The 15,701-nt window shown below is 38.5% G+C and overlaps 1 protein-coding gene across 3 annotated transcripts; it reads left to right on the forward strand.

Moving 5' to 3' along the window:
- The first annotated feature begins 5,225 nt into the window (after nt 1–5,225).
- steap4 (STEAP family member 4) lies at nt 5,226–12,806 on the forward strand. 3 transcript variants are annotated; one of them, XM_079894556.1, is made up of 5 exons: nt 5,226–5,314; nt 6,807–7,261; nt 9,076–9,603; nt 11,542–11,706; nt 11,820–12,806. In XM_079894556.1, exons 2-5 carry the CDS (start codon nt 6,809–6,811, stop codon nt 12,093–12,095), a joined length of 1,422 nt encoding a protein of 473 aa, XP_079750682.1. In that variant the 5' UTR covers nt 5,226–5,314; nt 6,807–6,808; the 3' UTR covers nt 12,096–12,806. The 3 variants fall into 3 exon arrangements, with proteins under 3 accessions (XP_079750682.1, XP_079750683.1, XP_079750681.1); XM_079894557.1 differs by lacking the exon at nt 5,226–5,314 and adding an exon at nt 6,014–6,171; XM_079894555.1 differs by lacking the exon at nt 5,226–5,314 and adding an exon at nt 6,043–6,387.
- The last annotated feature ends 2,895 nt before the right edge of the window (nt 12,807–15,701 follow it).

Raw genomic sequence — 15,701 nt, forward strand, 5'->3', positions numbered from 1 at the left:
AATTGAATTAACCGGGTTTTGAATAATTCCTCTTGTATTCTATTTGCTCATTAAATGGATTTGCCATGGATAATTTAACCTTCTTCTCCCAAATTAATCAGTGTGGTTGAAACTTCACTTCTGCTGTTGTGGTGCATCTCTTTTCCTAGAAAAAACAGAAATCTTTGGCTTATTTCATCAATTACACAATAACAGAAACAATAAAATAGAGCCAATGGTGTTATAAACTATAATTATATCTATCTTCCTCTCCTCCATATTTCTATCCTTCCTTTGGGTTTTGTTGTATATCTTGTTGCCAAATTCCGCCCACAAACAAATGAAAAATTATTGCCAGAATAAATATAGAAAGATTTTGGGATGTTGTGTTTATTTAATAGTGTGAGCTGGGAACGTATTTTAGGTGACTGAGTGTAGGTTGCAGTATTTTTCAACGGCACTGGTCCATATTGGCTGGATTCCGCCACCCCCATTCTTGTCTGCTATTGTCTATCTCATACATTGTTCTATTGTTTCTTTCCTCTGCCACACACATATGAACAGGCACACACACACACACACACACACACGCACAAACACATTAAGTCCCAGCAGGAACAGTCAGATGTTTTTTCTTGCCCACATCTGTGATACCTTGTAAACATGAATAATCTTTGTACACCTGACATGCTTCGACTTCCTTTCTTTCAATCAATTCAACTCAATTAAGATTTACTGGCATGTGTGATCATTTAAGAAAAGCACTGGTTATATATACAGCTTCTTCAAAATGAACAGACCTTCAAAATCGAATGAACTTATTGTCAGTACACCTACTTTCTGTAGTAAAAATAGCCTATATAACAAAACATTCTAACCATAAACAATTGCTTTTAAAACATTTTAAAAAAATGAATGCATAAATTAAAGGTAATACTAATGAGCAATATTAAAGTCCCCATATTATGGTTTTTCAAATATTCCCTTTCATGCAGTGTGTACTATAGCTGCTTGTGAATGTAAACGTTCTACAACGTTGTAAAGTCAAAAGTGCATGATAAATAAAGTCATTGTCTCCCAAAAGAAAGAATCGACTCAAACCGTCCAAACGAGTCGTCTGTAATTCGAATCCCACTGCGTTACGGTTCTACGTCACTAGAAAAAAAAACATTTTCATAATGCCCGCCGTCATTTTACTGACGACTGTCTGCTTCTCAAAGTTCAACGCGGGATTCGCAAAACGCTTGCTCTTGAAAGATTGGTCGTACCCAATTTATTTGGATCAGCTTGCTCTTCAGAATCACAACCTGTAAGTATGATTAATAATTGATGTATATATTGTCTACTGGGTGTTCAAAATATGTAGTTTTGTGTTTAATATCCAGCTAACCAGCTAACACACGTTATTAGGTTCTCAGGTCTTTACTCTGGCTTCCAGTTACATTTAGGATTGATTTTAAAGTATTATTACTGGTATATAAATCATTCAATGGCCTAGGACCTCAATACATTGCAGATATGCTCACTAAATATAAACCTAACAGATCACTCAGATCATTAGGATCACATCAGCTAGAAATACCAAGGGTTCACTCTAAGCAAGGTTTTAGCTACTATGCCAGCCGCAGCTGGAACCAGCTTCCAGAAGAGATCAGATGTGCTCCTACAGTAGTCACATTCAAATCCAGACTCAAAACACATCTGTTTATCTGTGCATTTAAATGAATGAGCACTGTGCAAATGTGCGTCCGGCTGATTACACTGTATTTTATCTCTGCATTCTGCTGTTTTTATTCTGCATAAAAGGAGGAGCGACGACAGTGAAGGACGAGAGAGGACCAGGCCTGAATTTCAGTCGTCCGTGAGAGGCTGCCGCCTTTACTTTCATTTTGTGTTTATTTATTTATTAAAGTTTGTGAACATTCACTGGTTCCCGCCTTCTTCTTTCGTGCCGGTGTCTGTGTTCGTGCCGGTGTCGGTGTGCCTGCGTCAGTGTGTCTGTGTCGGTGTGTCCATGTGTCCTTGCCGGTATGTTGGTGTCCGTACTGGTGTGTCCGTGCCGGTGTCCGTGCTGGTGTCCGTGTGTCCATTTTAGTGTGTCAATGTCAGTGCCGGTGTCCATCCCGGCGTGTCCGCACCGGTCGGTGCCCGTGCCCGTGTGTTGGTGTCCGTGCCCGTGTGTCCGTGTGTCGGTGCCAGTGCCGCTGCCGGTGACCGTGCTGGTGTGTCCGTGTTTGTGTCCGTGCCGGTCGGTGCCCATGCCCGTGTCCGTGTCGGTGTGCCTGTGTTGGTGTCCATGCCGGTGTGTCCGTACCGGTGTCCGTGTTGGTGTCCGTGTCAGTGTGCCTGTGTTGGTGTCCATGCCGATGTGTCCGTGCCGGTGTGTCCGTCTGTCCATGCCGGTGCCGGTGTCCGTGCTGGTGTCAATGTGTCCATCTGTATGTATCCGTGTTGGTGCCCATGCCGGTGTGTCCGTGCCGGTCGGTGCCCGTGCCGGTGTGTCCGTGCCAGTGTCCATGTTGGTGTCCGTTCCGATGCCTGTGTCCGTGCCGGTGTCCGTTCCGGTGCAGGTGTCCGTGCCAGTGTGTCGGTGTGCCCGTGCCAGTGTCCGTGCTGGTGTGTCAGTGTGCCCGTGTCGATGCCGGTGTGTCCGTGCCAGTGTCTGTATTGGTCTGTATTGGTGTCCGTGCCAGTGTGTCTGTGCCGGTGTGCCTGTGTCGGTGCTTAATCCCGTTGTTGTCTAAGACGCCATTTTAAAAATCTTTAAAAATGATTTCTATGCTCTCTCCCTTCATTATCTTTTTATCTCTATAGTTCTACTAAAGGACAAATCCACCCAAGTTAATCTGACTGACAGAGTGAGTGCCAGAGAAAAAAATATATTTATTACATATACAATGTGTGTGTGTCTGTACTTCTTAAAGACAGAAATACATTTTCTGAGAAAAAAACAAATGAACTCAAATTCTCCAAACTCCTATCAGAGGTTCCTGTGGTCTCCCACTGCAGTAGTAAAAGAAACACTGACAATTGTATGAGTTCAAAATACACCCAGATACGGCCAAAATTGGTGTGCTTCAGATTTTCCTTGGCAGATGACATCTGTGTTCTCACAAACATCTTCTGCTCATACAAAAAAAAAAAGGGAATTTATGAGGTGGAATTGCTCAGCAACAGAAGCCAGGAAGAACATATTCTGACCAAAATCTGTTTTGTTCTGGTGTTTGTATCTGAGTCAAAACTGTCTCAGTACAGAGGAAGCAATTCCAGCTCTTCATATCAATTATGTAAGAAGATAACAGTCAGTAAACACTTCACACAACACACACTGTATTCTCCCGATACCTCCTTCAAAAACATGACAATATGTGCAAATGAACTCTCATGTTCATCAAGCTGTCAGAGAATCAGAGAGAGAAACACGCCACCATGTTTCTTGTCATTCTTCTTATGTAAATCCGTCTCGTCACTTTGTCACTCCCTCTATATGAGTAAATATCATCCATGTGATTACTCCTCATATGCAATATTGCCATCATACACTGTTTAGCAAGAGCAATAATGTCATATTCTGCACTTAACAAACCCAGTAAACCCCAGATTTCAACACAGAAGGGAGAGCAGGAAACGCTCTGTGTCGTGAGGACATGACCTTAAATATTCCAGCTTTTGACAGCCAAATACATCTGTGTTTGTGTGAAAGAGAGAGAGAGAAAGAGGACATCTTATAAAACCAATTTTTGTTCAGGGAAAAACAAAAACATTACAAGAAATTGCAGTTTAAAATGTGATTTAATGCCTTTGAATAAATGATCAGATGAAATACTTTCAAAAATAAAATAAGTTTTGAAAAATACCACAAAAAAAAAGAGAATGAAACAATTGACACTATAAAAATCCTGAATCATATCCACAAGTATGGGGATCCAGCACATGTATTTTTGTACAATGAAACATATATATATATATAATTTTTTTTTATTTTATTATTTTATTTTTTTTTTGTCTGTTTTGGCACACAAATGACTTCTGGTCGTGATGAACTCTTCTTGAAAACCTTTTTTCTTCAGAGAATAGAATTATTACAGAGTATCAGCCTTCCATATCTGTCCTTGGTATTTCAGGCACCATAGCAAAATTTCTTTCTTCATCAGTTACCATCAATGCTGTGCTTCCACGTTTCCTGTTGACGTCTCGGAAAACACAACCTTTTGGTCTCATTTCCTTATGATACCAAATGCTAATGATAATATCTATTCATGTATGAGAGTTCACGTTGGCAGACCATGTTCCAATTTAGAGTTTGCAATAATGAATTTCAGATGTGTTCTTTTCAGAAAGTTTTCCGAATGATTCTCACCACCCATGCCCTCTCTCTAACAATTATCCCAAATATGCTAATCAATGCAACTTTGACTGAATGTTTGCACAAATAAGCTCACACCACAGCTCACAAATAAACTTTGTATCACAGTCCAGCCTCATAGAAACACAATCACACATGATAATTAATCAGAATATAATGCAACAACAAAAAACAACAGTCTACTTTTAAATGAATCTTTTGGGTTCAATGCAAAATAAGCTCAATCAAAAGTGTGAGAAGCTTATAGTTTTATAAAAGCACCCACATTAATTCTATTATTAAAGCTTATTCTTATTATTTGAGTTATTCTTGTTAATTTTATGATGATTTTTAGGGTTTAGGTGTTTTAAAATTGCATAGAACTTTACACAGAGATGGTAAGTGATTTTTTTTCCTACACTAAAATTATATTAACATACTTATTGTTTACGCCTTGTGGCTATTCTATTGAAACCATGAGTATTTAAATTTTACATGGCCTCATTCACTTGGCTCACTGCCAAGATTCTCGTGTTTTTTATAAGTAAAAGAACGGGTGAGTAAAAATAAACTGTGGTAATCAACATTATCCCATTATGCTATAGATTGAGCTTAACTTGTACTGATTCTGGAATATTCCTTTAAACCCACAAAAGTTCTGTCACAACTTCTGTGACAACACAATCCCATGCATACCTGGACCATGTGTCCTTTTTTTGGCATGGTTAAGCATTTCATTCAAAACATCCTTTAGAAAACAATCTTCTGGATAACATTTTTCATGCATGTGTAGCATAACACACACACTCCTTTTCACGAGAGGCACGTTGAGGGTGGCCCAGACTGCAAGTAGGCACATGCAGTTATAATTATATATGACAAAGAACGAAGTCTCTCAGCCAGACGAGCAGGAATAATGAGGAGCTATGTGATGTATTGCTGATCATTCAGGATTCATGCTGTGACTTCGCCCCTCAAGTCTTAACCCTGGTAAGGTAGCCCTTAATGTGGGGGTGAGGGGGTCCGTTGATCTATTATGTGATCATAAATAATCTCCATGTGCTTATTACTAGTGGATGACAAGTCCAGTGGGTTTTGCAGATGGGTGGAGGTGTACAGCAGATAATGCACATTATTCTGGGAGGCGGGACGGAGCATAGAAAGAAAAAAAAAGTTTATGGAAAGTCCTCTTGGTGAATTTACAAACAACAGAAATAAATATTTTTGTACTTTTTTTGATTTATAGCAGAACAGTGCTGATTCAGTGAAACAAAGTGTTTCTGAAGTGTTGAGATACTTGGCCAGACGGCCGCAGTTATTCCACTGTTGCGCAACTTACTTCCAGTCAGGCCTTGGCCTCAAAACACACAGGAGGTAAGGAAAACATTATGTGCCTTTCGACAGACAGACAACACACACACACAGAGAGAGAGAGAGAGAGAGAGAGAGAGAGAGAGAGAGAGAGAGAGAGAGAGAGAGAGAGAGAGAGAGAGAGGGGCGGTTGCTCTGGAATTTCCACATTGGACTTTATCCATTGTGAGAGAGAGAGAGAGAGAGAGAGAGAGAGAGAGAGAGAGAGAGAGAGAGAGAGAGAGAGAGCGAGAGAGAGAGAGCGAGGGGCGGTTGCTCTGGAATTTCCACATTGGACTTTATCCATTGCCAAAACAACCTCTCTCTCTTTTCCCAAATCTTAACCCCAACTGAGCTGTGGGCAGGTCAGAGGCTCATGAATAAATGCCTCTCACACACACATGCTTATAAACAGATCTGTGCAGGCAAGAAAAAGCCTCAGTCTTGTGAAGAAATGCCTGTGGACACAAGAGAAATTGCAGAAGAAATAAAGAAAAGTAAACGCTGGTTTTGATCACATTACGATCACACTGCATTGCTAAACGGCTTTTGGGGATATGACGACAGTTATTGGCACAGAGAATTCTGCAATAAAATCAAGTTGTTAGTCAGTAATTTCAACTGTCAGGGTCTCATTCTACAAGAGGAGATCTGTGGATTTTCCAGGGACTGGTGCACAAATTCCGAGAAATAAATTAATTTCATCTTTATCCGTGAGTATTTGTTGATTCTTTTTGAGCATCATTTTAAAAGGCAGTTTAATAAAAAAAAAAATATATATATAACGTTTTTATTTTTAGGTTTTAGTTTTTTGCCCTTAGGTTGTAAACTGTATTTTGTAATATATTAAACTATGTACTTTTAAAGGAGCAAAATAAATTAACTGGATTTATTAAGCATCCGAATGTACTGCAGACCATAATTAAATTTGATTACACCATTGTCGCCCCCCAAAAAACACAAATTTATAAATCACTCAAGCAGAAATATAATCATAGCCACAGCACTTGTGGCAAATCTGAAATGAAAAGTGTAATTGGTGTTTTTAGTGCACTTTGTAATAGCCATTACTTGAGCATTTAATAGAACTTTACTTCCATTACGGTGTATGGTGTCTTCTCTTTAATTTTAGAAATGAATTCAGACTCGGTCGCAATGGCAGAGCTGCATGGAAAGATGCATAAACAGGAGACAGTGTGCATCTTTGGAACGGGTGATTTCGGACGCTCGTTGGGGCTCCGCTTGCTCCAGTCAGGGTACAGCGTTGTATATGGATCCAGAGACCCTAAAAACTCTCTGTTGCTGCCTAAGGGGTCAAAGGTCATGACTCATGCAGCAGCAGCTGGTGAAGCACATGTGATTTTTGTGGCTGTGCAGAGGGAACACTATGGATTTTTGAGCTCCCTGGCTTCAGATCTTGAGGGAAAGGTGCTGATAGACGTCAGCAATAATCTAAGCAGGGGTCTCTACCCAGAATCCAATGCAGAATACCTGAGCAGGTTGGTTCCAGGGGTGACGGTAGTCAAAGCCTTCAACACCATATCTGCCTGGGCACTGCAGTCTGGGGGACTAGATGCCAACAGACAGGTAAAACATACAAACATAAACACAGTGTTTATCCAGTCAGGTGGACGGAATACATAAAAGTGGTAACACTATATTTTGATGGTCCCCTTTCATTCAGTTGCACCCACATCCCAACTACCTCTCATTAGAGTATTAGTAGACTGTCTGCTTAATATCTGCAGACACTTTATTGTGATGCTCCCCCAACAGACATTCTACTGACTATTGAGTATTAGTAGACTGTTAGGGGTTTGCAGAATACATCAACATGTACTTGCAAAGTTATAGTAACTTATCTGTTACTTATAGTAACATTACTTAGTTAGTCAACATACTGTCTAAAGGGACCATCAAAATAAAGTGTAACCCAGGCAGGTAAAATACATAAATAAATGTAAACGAGTAAAGACATGTAAATGCACAAAATAAACTAATTTTGTTCAAAGCAATTAAAAGTTAGTGAGAGAAAATGATGATTAAGACATAGAAAGCACATAGCTAGCAAATTCTCATGCATCAAATTTTGCTAAATGTTGTTAATCATTTAAGCAACGAAGGGGCAAAACACGGAAAAGCTGTTTTGAACAGAGTTGTTTAAAATGTAATGAATCAAGCTTAACGGACTTATAAAACAGCCATAATGAAGACACACGGGCTTAGGTGTTTGCATGAGCTTTTGTTATATAGTACGAACAAAAAGACAAATCAGACATGACAAATGTATACAGCTGCACTTCATATTTCCTGTGCTCCATCTCTACTCTAACGCAGATAAATGACACCTATCATAAAACAAAAAAGCACAGCATTTAACTCTGATCACAGTACAAAAGACAAACTAATGCATGTATAAATGTCTGTGTCCATGGCATTAGAGCTGTTCACAGTTCATGAAATGAGGCAAGCTTTTTGTAGGAAAGTCATATTCACATCAGCAGGTGGTGGATGAGAAACTAGCCAGATGGAATCTGAGCTCTGGCAAACTATTATTATCGCTATGTTAGTGCGTATGTTCTTTGACACCTGTTTGTGTGTTTCTCAATAAAAATGAATAGTCACACCCGGCCAAGCAGTTATTATTTCTCGTTTTGATTATAATTTCTTGTTCTATTTTCTGAAGGCCAACTGTGACAACATATTGTATTGTTCAGGCTCAGACTGCACATTGCTGTGAACTAAATTTAATTCCCAGAGGATATTTCACTGCTGTCTAAAACTATTAAAGTTGCATTTTGTTTCAAGGGTTTTGTAGGTCAACAGAATGGCAGCTTGTTAGAATAAGTCAAAAACAATGAACCCACTTGAAGATAATTTGTCACATGAGTAGTTTTTGTGGTAGCACTTTACATTACGGTTCTATTCAGTAACATTATTTAATGCATTAGGTATCATGAACTTTTTTATTTTATTTATCCTGGTTACAGTTTGTAATTTATTGTCATTGTTAATTCATAATACATCAATGTCAATTTGAACTTGAAATCTTATGTATTAATATATGTAAAATAATAATAATAAGATAGTGTGCACTGAAGATGTTTGGCCTTAAAATCACACAATTTCATTTCTAAATAAAACCATCAGTGTTCAAAACTGTGTTCTTGCCTTACCCGATTCACATTCGGTCAAGAGTCAAAGTTCATTTGTATGTACAAATTAACATTAAATGATTTAAAATTATGTTTTGTTTATTGTTATTGCATGTTAGCTATTGCATTAACTAATGTTATCGTACAAAATGTTACATTTACACAATTTTATGTAAAGTAAATTCTGTTTTCTATTACATGTTACATATTGTTGGATTGTTTTTTTCTTCTTCTTCGTTTGATTAGGTACTTATCTGTGGTGACCGGGCTGATGCTAAACAGCAAGTGGTGGACATTGCTCAAAGTCTTGGTTTCACTGTCTTGGACAGAGGCTCCATCAGAGCAGCTGCTGAGTTAGAAGACTTGCCATTGCAACTCTTCCCTCTCTGGAGACTTCCTTTCCGCATCGCCATTTGTTTAACTGCTTTCATATTCTTCTACGCGCTCACAAGAGATGTTATCTATGAGCGTGTTATCAATGGTAAAGACAATTCTTTTCGCATTATGGTCTCGCTGGCCAACAAGGTCTTTCCCATCGTCTCCCTGGTGATGCTGTCCCTCTGTTATCTGCCGGGCGCGTTGGCTGGATTCCTGCAGCTTTATAACGGCACTAAGTACCGTCGCTTCCCTGAGTGGTTGGATCGCTGGATGCTGTGCAGGAAGCAACTGGGCCTGTTAGCACTGGCCTTCGGTTTTCTTCATGCTATTTACACTTTAGTTATTCCCATCAGATACTATGTGCGCTACAGGATGAATGTCTACGTAATATCATTGGTAAGTTGAGTACTTTTAAATCTAAGGCTCGCTTATTCTAATGTGTGCATCCAGTTTATTTATCGCCAAACAGCTGTTTAAAATCAACAACCCTGTTTAATCCCTTTAAGGATAGTTCACCCAAAAATGAAAAATCTGTCATTAATTACTCACCCTCATGTCGTTCCAAACCCATAAAACTTTTGTTAATCTTCGGCACACAAATGAAGATCTTTTTGATGAAATCTGAGAGCTTTTCTATCCCTCCATCAGTTACGCAACTTCCACTTTGACGCTTCAAAAAGTTCATAAAGAGATCGTAAAACGAATCTATATGAATTTAGACACAATCCCTTTATATGATGAACAGATTATATCTCTCAGATTTTATCAAAAAGATCTTCATTTGTGTTCCGAAGATGAACAAAAGTCTTACGGGTTTGGATGGACATGAGAGTGAGTAATTAATGTCAGAATTTTAATATTTTGGTGAACAATCCCTTAAAAGCACATTCCAGGTAGGCTATTTTTGTGGGGAAAAAAATTGCTTTATTTATTTACTTAGTTAGCCTACTTACTAACAAACATTTCACCAATAAATAATGTCACATTCCGAAAGTAAAATAGATTGAAAATGACCTACAGTACATGAAATTTGTAAAAAAATGTGTACATCTATCCAGATGAAAACATCAATAAATATGCACAAAGATCACAGAACAATTAAAGGTCCCATGACATGCTACTTTTTGTAGGCTTTAATATAGGCCTTAGTGGTCCCTAGTACTGTATCTGAAATCTCTTTTCAAAAATTCAGCCTCGGTGCAGAATTATAGCCACTACAAGCCAGTCCCAGAATGAGCTTCCTTCAGACAGGCCGTTTCGGTGTCTGTAGCTTTAAATGCTAATGAGGAGGAGAAAGGCGGCGCAAGGTGGAGGGTGGGTGTGGCCTTGACCATCTTGCGCAATGGTACCGGTCAATGGCACGAAGACACGCAGTCGTTCAAGCATTTCAGTTTGACCCAGAATCTGATCCGGATGGAGAAGCAACAACTCAGCGGTTCCAGCAGGACGTTTCCGAATGGTTAGTTTAAAATATTATGTCTGGATACGGTACTTTATTCGGATGGTTTACAGTTATTATCATGTAGCTAACGCTAACCTACTGTTGCCTTTTCATGAGAGATCTGTAACATCTGTAATTTATCTTATTACAATTACATCATCAAGCTCTGCGATCTTGAAATGCGGATATCGCGCGCGCCGTATAACCAACAGGAAAACGGTTATCCAAATAACAAAGAAGTGTACAACACTCGCGTTACAGTGTGTGTATTCACACACATAAACTGCATAGCTGCATAGCTAATGTGACAGCCACATTCTACGTGTAACAGTCTAGGCAACCATAAACAGTAAAGCAACACACTTATATATCATTAGTTGACTTACTTGTCCGAGGTGTGTAGCTGAGCCAAAGAGAGTGATCCAGACTTTAGTTTCAGACGTTCAGCAAGCCCAGCTCTGTATTAACCCTTCGGTGTTCATTTGTACATCCAATTATTGAGCAATTGTTATGCTTCGCTCGCTCAAAAGCCATGATATCTCTCGTGGACAAACTAAAATCGCGCGCGCGCGTTCCTACTTCCTAGCTCATTTTCTCACGGGCGGAAAATATTCTCTGGGCGGGCAAAGCAGAGACGGGGGAGGTAACATTCCTCCTTGTAACGTCACAAGGAGGAGATTCAAGATCAGCGCGATTGAGCTTCCATTTTCTCAAAGGCAGAGAAAGATAGCAAAAGCTCGATTTACACCGATTGAAATTTCTAGAAACTTGGGGACCATATACAGGCTAGGGGAACTCATATTAATGTTAAAAAACCTCAGAAAGTGAAAATTTCATGTCATGGGACCTTTAAAGTGATTAAAAATATATACTTTCTCAATTCTGTTTTGCAGGTAAAAGATAATACAACCTATGAGTTTGACAAAACAGCAGCCTGGCGTTATGACTCCTACTATTCCATGGGAATTCTTGGATTTGGGCTGTTTGTCTTATTAGGAATTACATCCCTTCCATCTGTCAGCAACTCCCTAAACTGGAGGGAGTTCAATTTTGTACAGGTATTACGTCCACACTCTGTGGAAATGCATACATTTGAGTGTCACTGGAGAAGATTTTGCTAATTACTAACAACGATGTTTGTTAAAATAATTGTTCCTTCTTTCCTTTACAGTCTAAACTGGGCTACATGACCCTGCTGCTCTGCACCTTTCACACATTACTATATGGCTGGGATAGATTTCTGAAAGCTACATCATATAGGTGGTGGATGCCTCAACCATACATGTTGTCTCTGGTGGTCCCCTGCGTGGTTCTGATCCTGAAGTTAATCCTGATCATGCCATGTGTGGACCGCAAGGTCACCCGTATCCGTCAAGGCTGGGAGAGACAGAGCAAGACTTCATCAAACAGCAGAGACACAAAGACAAACCAACCACTCATGGCGTAGCCAAAAACTATCAGATGAAATTGAGACTTAATTGAGCAACTGACTTGGGACTTGACTTAGACTCAAAATCTGTAGGTCTACAAGATCTCACTCTATAACCTACGAATCCCATTACCATTTAAACTCGGGACATATTTAGAATGGTACTCACAAATGCATATTATATTATGACCACCGATTGTAGTGCAACACAACATAACCAATCCATATCATATATGTTCATATTAGAAATCGTCTATCCCTTTTAAAGAATACAAAGGCAGCAATGGTGGCAGGACTTTTATTAGAGCACACTTTTCTGTATTGTGTAAAGTACTTGTCTTTTTTTATTACCTGCTTCCTCTGGGCTATTTCCTCTCAAGAGCCTCCCAGTGGGCTTTTTCCTTTAGATATTATCGATCCGAAACTGAGCAGCAACTTACTTCTTGAACTGTTTCTGGGTTTGGGCTTTCCCGTCTGCAGAAAAGCTCATCTTTCTCTCTCTTGTGAAGTATAAAGGAGCTGTCAATCACACTGGCTTTCACCTTCACTGGTGAATGGCCCTTTATGTACTTTTATGAAGAATTGCAGGCTGCAAAGAATGTAGCTTAGACCAAAATAGCAAGGCTCATTTTATGACAAATATTTCTGAAAGTCTGTAAATGCACAGTTGAAGAAATTGAATAACTTCTGAGCACAAAACATTGTCAATAAATATTGGATGTTCACTGATTTTGATTTGATTTTTGTATCACTTATATAAAATCAAAATAAAAGCAGAAATGCATGTCATAATGACATTTCAACTTTTCAAAATCATGATTCATACGCATAGATGTTTGTAAAGGCTTGGCCATCACTGGCGGGGAAAAAACATGCTGAAAATAACCTTCAAATTAGCTTGGATTGTATTTGTTCAGAAAAATTGTATAACAGTTTATTGGCTGTATAATTATAAATAAATATGTTATATTTAATATATTATATATTTTATATAATATTAACAAATATAAACATACACACACATATACACATAAAGCTAATTTTATAAACTAATAAATACACACATTTTATAAACTAATAAAACTGACATTAAAAATAGATTCAAAGTTGACTTATTAATGAAATTACATTATCTATTTTAAATGTCAGTTGAATAATTTAAGCATAGCCTAATCATTAACCCACCATTTAGGGCTATCAGATATCTTGGTTATTGACCTTGCAGGATAACAATAAATATATATAACCACCAATGACAATTTTGGAGCAGTCCAAATTCTTTTAATTATATCTACTGTATGTGGTAAACCAAAGTTACAGTTATGTTGTGTTGTAATGCTGTGTTTTACGTAAACATATATTTTGAAACAAAAGAATTATTACTTACATAGATGACAGCATCACTAATGAGGTGGCAGGACAGGCTTTTAATTAGAGAGATCATGATGCGTAATGAGATGTCATTTCTGTTTTTGGCATTAATGACATAAAAGATAAGCAGGTAAAAGAGAGCAGTCAGTCCTGTGCAATGCAGAAATGACGTCTCCAGAGTCCGTTCTTCAATCTCTGTCCATCTGTCCAAACCAAAACTTCATGTTAATCACTAGTCTGGTCTCTACAGACCAACCTCTGACCAGAAGAATCCATGTTGAAACTGTACACTGTAGTTCATTTATCATACAACACGATTTCATTTTGCTAAGTCTATTTGCTTTCACAGGAAATAATAGTCTTTTGAATTATTTAGGCTTGAGGAAAAAGGCAAACGAGTGTCTCTTTGAATGGAACCGTGCGCCTTTTGGGACTGCGATCAAACAATCAGCAACACACACCAAGCACATTTGTTGTGGCCTCACCACAGACGTCTCTCAGGTGATACAAAGTATCGTCATAGAGGGAAATGATGAAAGGCTGTTTGGGTTACATATCAAAAGTGCCTCAGCACTGACGATTCTGTGTGTCCCCGTGTTTGTCTCTATTGCCTGTGTAAATTTCCTCAAAAAAATTCAGCTCTTCTCTTGCAGAATGAAGCTGGCCCCATTTCATAGATACTTTAAAAGCAAATAGAATACTGTTACCTCTCTATGTTGCTGAAAAGATGCTATTTTGCTTTGACAATCAAACTGGATACAAGACAAGCTGGTAGATGATAGATGGTAGGTTTTCTTCCAACTCGACTTCAAAAAGATAGAAAAGTGAACCGGAATTGAGGGATATTCAAAGAATAAAGAGGTTTTACCATTTGGCTTTATTGGACAATAAGTAGCCTATCAGCAAATTGAATTAAATTGACCAACGGAAATGTATTTTCTTGGCTAAATGATCACAGAACTGGCAGCAAAGATCAGAAGTATCTGTAGCACATCAGGTGGGATGACATGATGCTTTCTTTAGTTGCCTTTCAACTCAGTATTTCAGTATCAAAAATGCATGAACAACATGCTGCTGGTTTTGTAGTGGATCCTTCCCAAAAAAATATTGTAAAATGGTTTCTCCGTTTCCTAATCTTGTTAGTTTTACAAGCGATTTACCAGTGTCTGTCTGACTGACCACTGAATGTTTATGGGCACTTTAAAAATCTACATTGTCACAATGCCATACCTGAGCCGACTCATCGCCTTTGACCCTTGGGGCAATAGAGTTGAGCTTCATTTTTCTGAAAAGGCTTTCTGGCTGAATGAAAAAAAAAGAAGAAGAAAAAGAAGAAACAAGATGAGATAAATAAGATAAAACTTAATATGGCTTGCTGTCTTAAAGGGATTGTTCACCCAAAAATCTAAATCCTCATGTAATTTCAAAACTGTATGGCTTTCTTTCTTCTATGGAACATAAAAGAAGATATTTTGAGAAATGTCTCAGTGTTGTTGTTGTTGTTCCATATACAATGGAATCAATGGTCACCAATGGTCTGGTACCAACCTTCTTCAAAAATATCTTTTATGCTGCACAAAAGAAAGTCATACATGTTTGGAACAACATGAGGGTGAGTATATGATGACAGATTTTTCATTTTTAGTGAACTATTCCTTTAAGTCTGGTCAAGCTAGTCAGTTGGCAAATTTTATAGGGGATTTTGGGCACTTTTTCAGGAGATCTTCTTGCCAACCAGCTTTGAGATCATCTTAAACTAATGTATTCCAACTAAGACCAGAAAAACCTCCTTAGGCTTGTCTATGCTGTTGTTTTCAGCAGCGTTATATAAAAATGTGTTTGGAAGCGATAAGTGGTGCCTGATTTTACACCTATTAACCATGTCTTATAATATCACAGTACGTGTTTGGAAAATAAAATGAGGTATGATTCAGTGGCTCTGTTTGTGTATGTTTCCACTCACTTGTGTTATTGAGTTATATGATGTCATTTTACCTTTGAACCTGTTCCAAGATGCAGGGTAGTTGTTCCCACTCAGGAATGAATCAACCTACTAAATAAGACTCAAATTTCACCCTTCATAAACATAGACAACCCTGGTGCCATTAATATAATAAAATACAATAAATGATTCATTAAAAATCAATACAGCCAGGATACTAACAGTGGAGAGCCCTTCTCACCACTACCCTCTAATAGATAGAGTGCTTAAAGTCTGCCATTGAGGCCCACCAATGACTTCACTTCTCTGGC

This window comes from Squalius cephalus (genome assembly GCF_949319135.1).
Source record: "Squalius cephalus genome assembly, chromosome: 15".
Taxonomy (NCBI): Eukaryota; Metazoa; Chordata; class Actinopteri; order Cypriniformes; family Leuciscidae; genus Squalius; species Squalius cephalus.